The 8545-nt window shown below is 35.8% G+C and overlaps 1 protein-coding gene across 2 annotated transcripts in view; it reads right to left on the bottom strand.

The window, feature by feature from the left end:
* Nucleotides 1-1552: 1552 nt before the first annotated feature.
* The window catches only part of MED14 (mediator complex subunit 14), a 96370-nt gene continuing 89377 nt past the window's right edge, over nucleotides 1553-8545 (bottom strand). For both annotated transcript variants that reach the window (XM_021673278.2, XM_021673277.2), the window contains exons 29-31: nucleotides 6953-7078; nucleotides 6378-6570; nucleotides 1553-3871 (exon numbers count right to left, since the gene is read on the bottom strand). In XM_021673278.2, the coding sequence (XP_021528953.1) occupies nucleotides 3798-3871; nucleotides 6378-6570; nucleotides 6953-7078 (393 nt within the window). In that variant the 3' untranslated portion in view covers nucleotides 1553-3797. The remainder of the gene's footprint in view (nucleotides 3872-6377; nucleotides 6571-6952; nucleotides 7079-8545) is intronic.

Below are 8545 nucleotides of genomic sequence, written 5' to 3'. Positions count from 1 at the left end.
GGTATTAGCGAAACGTGACTGCGGGCTGCCTTCGGTGTGCCAAGCTGACCACAAGCTCAAAATCCCCCGCCAATGGATCACCTAGAAGGGGGCGTTTGCCTGTTTAGGGCAACATATCACTTGGATTCTAGAGGGTTGCACACCTGAGCTTGGATAAGGGCATCCTGAAGCACCCAGCAAAGGTCAGACGATGATTATCTAGTAATTTTGGTTATATGATAATTAGTGCTCCTTGCACATAGAAGTCTGATTTAAGTTCCAAAGAAGTGCCACAAAGGTCAGAAGGCATTGGATTGTCAACTCCAAGTGACAAGTCGGGTCAGTTTTAGTTGTTTTTAGTGAGCTTTCTGAGCTTGGAAAACATGTCAAAATTGTGTGGTTAAAAGCCTCTGAGGAAAGAGTCTAAACGTTAAACCTTCCCCTGATTGTGGTTCACAGCAAAAAATGCCCAGTGTTTAGGAGCACTAGCTCACAGTCAAACTGCCCCTTCTTAGCAGTTTGATCTTAACAACCTTAATTTGATCTCAGGCAAATTACATTTCTCTGGGCCTTCATTTACTTATTTTCAAGAGGAGGATATTAATAACCTACCTCATTGGGTTGTTGTGAGGATTAAATACACATTGAAATACTAAGAAAATGTCTAGCACATAGCTCTCAGTAAATACTTGCTATTATTTTATATTGACCTAAATGTGCCCTTTCATCAATCAGTTATATTTCTGGACAAGGTATTTTAACAAATCACTGGCCACTTGGAAGTGGAGGCGACTTACTGAAAATTGTGAGCGTACCATGGCGCACCTCCTGGAGTTGTGCAGCACAGTGCTGGCTGCCCTCTGCTAATTCTGTTTTAATAATCTCAATGCTAAATTCATCCTAAGTAAATTCAAATCACATCCTTAGACACACTGTGCATTCTCAAACCAAATGAAAAAAATTCCACAAGATACAATGAAATATATGTTAACATTTTCCCTCTGTGTCCCTTGAATGTAAGTTCTCTTAAAATTTTCTGTATACTGATTTTATATCAAGAACACTTGGATGATAAATAAATATTAAGGTAAAATATAATAGGCATTTCTTTTGGGGGGAAAAACTATGAAAGGAACAACTTTTTATACTGAAATTGAATCAGAATCCAGGGTAGCAAAGTTATAACTTCTTGAAGCTATCAAATTAACCACAGTCCAAAGAATGGCTGTCAGTATCCTTTGGCTGAACAGATACTGTGTTAATTAGAACATAGTTATTAGTGGTTCTTAAATTCAAAGTCATATATATTTTAGCTTATGCTTGCACTTAGCTGACTCAGTTAATTTTCAAACATAAGGTGTGGCTCCTGTTATTAACAACTTGACATGTTCTGTTGAAGCTCCCACTTTTCTTCTAATTCCAGTACTTTTATACATTCTGAAATGGCATTTCAGCAGATGGAAAAATGAAGGTGGCAAATCAGGACCAATTTCTTATTTCAAGGTTAAATTAATACTAAACCAGACTATTAACGAAAACATCTTCATCAAAATTAACTAGAGAGAGTTGGTAGTTCTCTGAAACTTTGTATAAAGTTTATTTATTACTGTAAATACTAAAATCACATTGAAAACACCTTAGTCCCAACCCAATTATTAGAGAAAATCACTATGGACATCCAGTCCCTTTGATTGAACCTGTGTAACAAAAGAGGCAAAAGACATGAATTGTGATGAAACTTACTATTCAAATGCTAAATGTTTTCAAGCTTTAATAAGGTATATATCAATTCTAAGTACCAAGCATAATATAAAAATTCAAATTAATGAGTTTACTCTTAGTAAGCATCAAAAGCAAATTCTGTTCACTGAATCCTATCTTCCTCTTGATTGACACAGTGCATTCAGAGGTGAATTATAATTAGGAAAAAAGAGAGTCCACTGAATGCATCATGTGTAAAAATGCAATTAACATTTCAAAACCACATTAAAAGGGAAAATACCTAAAAAGTTAATTCTTAATAAAATTATTTGAAACAATATTATCCTGCAGATAAAAATACATTTCTTATATATACATGTAGATTTCTACATGAAAGAAAAGATTCAGCTCCAAATAGAAAAGGGCTGACCCTTGATAAAGACATCTTAGATTGCCAAACTGATGTGATTACCACTGTTAAGAACTAAAAACAGAAGGATAAAAAGGTTAAGTTAAAGGAAGGATAAAAGTTTAGTCAACTGCTCCTGAACAGTGGCAGAGTTGGGTGAGAAGTGGGAGATGAAGGCAGAAACAAGACAAAGAAGAAAGGCAAAGAAGGCCTCAACTCTGATTGAAAATGAGTGGAGAACCAAGCAAAGTTGAGAACAGATATGATACAGTTGCAGTCAGATGCTTGAAACTACAATTTGGTAGCTGACAGTTATAGAAGCTCAATTAAATCATCTTAAAGTGGAATTAGACAAAGCATATACATTTTAATGGAGAAACAGTATTACAGTGATCAGATAACTCGGCATGATATCATTTAAAAAATTTTCCTAAATAACATGAAGTTGGTAAAAGACCTTTGCATCAGATCATGTTCTTTGAAGCTTAAAAAAGTCCCTGACTGACTAGGAAGACAGCACAGTGCTCCAAAGAAACTCTGCAGAGATGTATCAGTACCAAAAACTCCATTTGACACTGGACAGGCCCAGAATCCTGGATTCTTCAAAATGAGGAGAATGGACCAGGTTTCTTCCAAGCAAAACATTCTATCATTTTGTTGACAATGAATTAAATTGAGATTGTTTAGAAAAATCCCAATTTTGGTGAGGAAGGCAAGGAGGAGAAGTTAAGCAAGATAAAGAAAGCTCACAGAAACTTCATGCAGGAGTACAGCATTAAAGTTCTTTGTTTCCTAATTAATGTTGTATGCAGAAGTATTCTGTAAACTAAATTTGCCTGACAGAAAAGTTCCCACATCCTCTTCAGATGAGAATGATTGCACGTGGGATCCTATATCAATACAAACCACATACTTTCCTTCTCAAAGACTAAGTTCCTTATTTTTCACCAAATCCTATGTACTGAAAGACAACTGAGGTGCTAAATGTTACCACTAGTCAAGTTAGGAATGTCTGAAGAAAATAAATTAACCTTGACATAAGATGTTTTTGGTCAAATTTCAGATATGTATTATTAGAAATTAATTACTGGCTCCATTCACCAGGTTAAAGATGAAGGGAGGGCCTAAGCTGTCTCTAGAGTTTATATACACACAAGTGAGTGTCACTGTTTTGTTTTGTTTTTTCCCTAGTTTTATTAAATATTGCTTCCTTGGGGTGTGTTTATAACAACTCCCAGAACACTTCATGTGAGGATTCAAAGCGGTCATATTAAAATACAGCTTCAATATAAAGTTTATCACAGTTTTACAGTATTCAAAAATGGCAGACCTGCCTTAAAAAACAAAACAAAAACCAAAAAAAGGACTATTACACCCAAAACATAAGAAAACAATTAAATAAACAAGTTTGGCATTTCATAATTTTATAGTATAAAACAGAATATTAAATCTATTACTGGCAAACGGACACTGATTTACTTCCTACTTTGAAATGTGTCCCATTTAAACACACTATACAAGTTCATTATACAAAAGATTGATGATCATTTTGATGAAAGAAGTGCACCCTGAAAATTTTTGCCAGTTTAGAATATTTAGCTCTTTTTAAAAAAAGTCCTTTTCCTTTTTTAAACTGAAGGCTGAATTCAGATTTATTTTTGTTGTTTTGTCTCATCTGTCAGCCTTCCTGGTTTAAAAACAATAGTGTCTATGGACGCCCACCAGGGGGCAGTGTAAGATTAGCCATTAAATCACGAACAGCTGCAAATATTGTGCATTCACCTGCAACAGAGAAAAATGGTCATTAGCTATTCGCAATACAGGAAAGATGATGTTAACACACCGGTGGGGGAAGGGGTAATTAAATCTAAAATTAGTAAGAACTTGAAATATCAAAATAAAAGAATTTTAACTGCCCAGATTATTGGAGATTAATTAAGCTGTGGTGTTAAGTATCAGATTATATTTGGTTTGGGTTCTTTTTCTCAAGAGGAAACTTGGAGCAAGTCCCAGTTAGGTTTGAATTTAGGAAGATATGCCTAGAGTTCCTGTTTAGAAACACTGTAGCATTAGATAAGCCTTTGAAGTTGGGCTTTAAGGCTACTGAGTGCTTATGGGCATTTTGGATCTCATAAAAATATCTAGTTTATATTTATGCATTAGTTACAACTTTGGTGGTATCTTTCAAACGTTGCATTAAAGCCCAGATAAAAATGTCTATGACAGCGCTGTCCAATAGAACTTTTTGTAATGATGGAAATGTTGTATAAGTGTGCTATGGCTACCAAGAACTTGTAATATAGCTAGTGTGACTGAGGAACTTACTTTAAAGCTTTATTTAATTTTAATTAACTTAAATTTAAGTAGCCACATGCTGGCTAGTGGCAGTTATACTGGACAGCGCAAGTCTCTGACATCTATTGGAGTTTTCTCTCAAAATTCAAGGAAATGGTCAACTTCCAGAGTTCAACATTAAAATTAATTAAATACAAAAATAATTTTTCTTAAAAGCACTTCACCAGAAGAGAAGTGATGGGTGTGGGAGGTGGGGTGGGAGACTGAAGTCTGGTGCACCAACAATCCAAAAACAAGATTTGTGGGTGGGGAAGGTGCTGGCGATTCATCCTCTCAACTTCCCCTTTGCTCAAAAAAACCAAATACTCTGCTGCTTGTAAATATTACAGGTATTTAAATATTATAAACCAAAAGCTGGATCCCTTCCTCTACAGCATGGTCTAACCCTGTATACAGTGGCTGAAAGTGGGAGAACTGAAGACCTCATGTGAACCATGGCCTTTCAGCAAAGGGCAGGGTGTGCAGTGATCCTGTGCACTTGAGAAGGTACAGAAAGAAAAGGAAATCCAAAGGTCTGCCCAGTCCAAGGCGGGGAAAAAAAGGAAAACACTTCCAAAATATCTCAACAATTTCTTAAAAGGAGAAGTGATACTGTTTTTTAAAAAACACATTTTCATTATTGATAGGCAGGAAAACTTGCTTGATCCCAATAGGATCAAAACATTTTTCTTTTAATTTTAAATTCCACAAGACATAATACATAAAAACACATAAGATAATGACAGCCATCTGCTTGTGAAGGAATGGTGTTTATTATCAAGGTTCTACTGGACTGTTACTTTGAGAATTCTGATAGCTTTAAACTTTGATTCTTGAGGATCTATTTTTAGCTGAAAGAAGAGAGAAGTCAAAGGATGAAAGCAGAAAATTTTAAGAAGTAGAAATATTACAACAAAAGCAGCACACCCTTCTCTACTGCCCAGTGTGCCCAGTGTATTCCTTATACACTAAAGTGAGAACTCGCCTATGTATCCAATGTGGGGAAACAAACAGCTAAACATATCATTTCTCTTCTGATTCCTAGTTCTAGAAAACTTTGGACACTGTAGTACCTAAAAATGTTTCAGAGAACAACTTTCCCTCATTTAAAAACATAATTGTTATTTAACTGTTCTAAACAGAGAGATACAGAGAACTTCCTTAATATTAGAAATAAGCAAATTTTAAATTTAAATATCCTTAATATTAGAAATGAGCAAAATGGAAGAAAAGTTCTCTTTGCTGAGCTTTGTATTTTGTAACCCCAAATTTAGCACTGCCAGGAGTTACATGTTAAGTGTAGGCTACTCCATTATAGCAGGGACCTTGTTTATCTTTCTAGAAACATTCTGATTTCCTCGGAAATGTTCAGTTTGAGAGCTTCATTGTGCACATGGTGAAAAGGTTCACTTGCACCCACCTGACACTTATATAAGAAGCCCAAAAAAGCAGTGATGCCATTTGTATCAGCTTTTATTCTTCACAAAACATTTAGAAGATACAGAACTTTTAATGATATTATTCTATTCATGATTAAAGCATGAAATATGAGAAACCAACATGCATTTCAACTTTGTGATGTACAGAGTGGCAGGTATTGATGGTAGGGCAGGAATTCACAGCCATGGAAAATTCTATCATCCTAACCTAGGGCTTTGTGGCAATGTGTGCTATAAATACAAGCTTCTGGCATTAGCAACTGGGTCAGTCCCAATGGTAAATCACTAATAAAAATAAAGTCCAGGCAGCAGAGAAATGGACAAAACTGAAGAGCCAGTGAGAAAAGAAGAAAGCGACAGGCAGACATTAAGAGGGCCACGGCAATCAGAGCTCCTCTACTAGGACTGGGTGGTGGAGTAGGTAAGGAGGGAGAAGAGAAGAGGAGAAAGGGGGGGTTTCTCAAAAGAACTTTTACAACATATATGCAATAAAATATTGTCTACTGGTCATGTACCTTGTCGTGGAGGATTCATCTCTGCAAACCTCTTCAGAATGTTGCTGACCATCATGGGAGCAGCAACAGAAGAGTTCTGCTGTCTGGGAATGTCTGCCTGCTGGGTTGTACCTGAAGCCATGTCATAAATGATTGGAACTATAATACTAACAGGTTCTTGGGGAGGGACCGATGTTTTCTGAGTTAGTTGAAGCTGTATACACACAACACACACAAAGAGAGTAAAAACATCATAAAGCATCTGTCTAAATGTATCAAAGGTACTATCATTTACTATACTTTCAGATTAAGATAAGCAAGCAAAAGAAAATTACAAATGACAAGAAAAGTGACAAACAACTGAATGTTATGGTTAAGATGCAACTGTGCTACACAATTACCTAGTTCAACAAATTTCTGTTTATTACTAAAGGAACCAGGATCCCATGACATCTATACTGACAATTAAGGAATCCTGGCCTCTATTTGGCAGCAAGAGATAATTTATACAGTTATCCAAAAGCTGCTCTATTATCCTCACGTGGCTCTTTCCTCAGAAGCTCTGTACATGCACAAATGCTGGGCGGTATACTTACAAAAAATAACATTTTGGATTTCAGCACCACAGCAGGTGTCCCAGGAGGTGCAATCGGCGGTGCACTGGGAGGGATGGTCAGGCAAAACTGAACATTCCATTTTAGCTGTGTTGCCTGGTCAGGGAACTGTTTTGAGGGGGGAAAAAATCAAGATAAAGGCATATAAACATTTAAAATCATATTCTAGTATGGGAGTCTGAGAGATTAGAATTTTATTTTATATCCAATTATTAACAGAACATAAAAGTTGATAACCTGCACTTTTTCAAAACAAATATATACATGAAGTTGCTAACTGAAAAATCAACTGTGGGTTTATGTAGGATTTTCCCCTTGCTTCCCTCCCACTTTGTTTATTCCTAAGGCCTATGGATTTGGCTTCTGCAGTGTCTCTGACATCTATTTCCTCCTCTCTATATTCATTGAGGCCACCATATGCAGGGCTTTATTGCTTCTCCTGTGCTCCCCTAACAGCTCTTCCCAGTGGCTGCCTCTACCAGTCCATCGTATACCACCATCAGATATATGTCCTACAACATGGTTCTACTCAAGCTCACAAATGTTCAGTGCCATTTGGTGACACATGCTGTCCCCCCATCACCCACAACTAAGGACCAACACCTAGTATTCAATGTCCTTCTTAACTGTGCCAATCTAGACTTTGCAGTACTGTTTTCAACTCTTTCCCTAAACAAACTAGTCAAACTGTGTGAAAGATTTTTAAATTCTATCCATTGGTGCTTTTTTAACCACAAAAATATTTACACCTTTAAAAATTCAAATAGATTTCTTTTTGACATAAATAATGTTTCCTACAGGCTCTTAGATCAGAGGCCAAATGTTGAGACTATTAGCAAAAGAACACTGTTGCCCCAATATTTATAGTAAAACACTAACTAGAAAAAGTAGTGAGGTAACTGAAGTTACTCAAATCAATACTAGAAACATTAAAATGAAAAGACTACTGTAAGATTGAAAAACATATCGGAGGCCATCTGGATTCCATCTATATAACTGCATACTTTCACAGGAAAGAAGAATTCAAAATCTCCCATTCAGAGACTATAGATTATTTGATAAATGGGCATCTGAAAAAGTTAGATCCATACCTCCTCACATTTGACACCAAAACAAAATGAGACCCTGTCTCAAAATAAATAAAAATATAATAGATCAAAAATTTAAATAATTTAAAAACTGAATCTGTATCAGTATTAGAAACAAAAACTTTGGGAGGATTATTTCAAAATCTGGGAGTGAGAAGGTCTAACAATCATACAGAACCAGGAAAACTTAAAAACCAATATTGATACATTTCATTATTTATTTAAAAGAAAATTTTACATAGCTAAACCTACCAAAAGTCAAGTCAAAACACAAATAACAAACTAGGAAAAAATATGTACAATGAATATCCCAAGGGACTAACTTCCCTAATGTATATACTGAATTCCTACAAATCAAAAGACCTAAAAATCCTACAAACCAGAAAGACCCAAAGTCTTTTAAAGACTAATAAAACTGTTAACAAAGATGTGGGAAACAGCCAGTACTCTCATTTCTGGTGGGAATATAAACTGGCATAACCTCTAT

The sequence above is a fragment of the Aotus nancymaae genome, unplaced genomic scaffold (assembly GCF_030222135.1).
Source record: "Aotus nancymaae isolate 86718 unplaced genomic scaffold, 86718_ANA_hifiasm-v0.15.2.pri h1tg000058l, whole genome shotgun sequence".
NCBI classification, from domain to species: Eukaryota; Metazoa; Chordata; class Mammalia; order Primates; family Aotidae; genus Aotus; species Aotus nancymaae.
The sequence above is the reverse complement of the archived record's forward strand: the minus strand, read 5'-3'. Positions and strand labels throughout refer to the sequence as shown.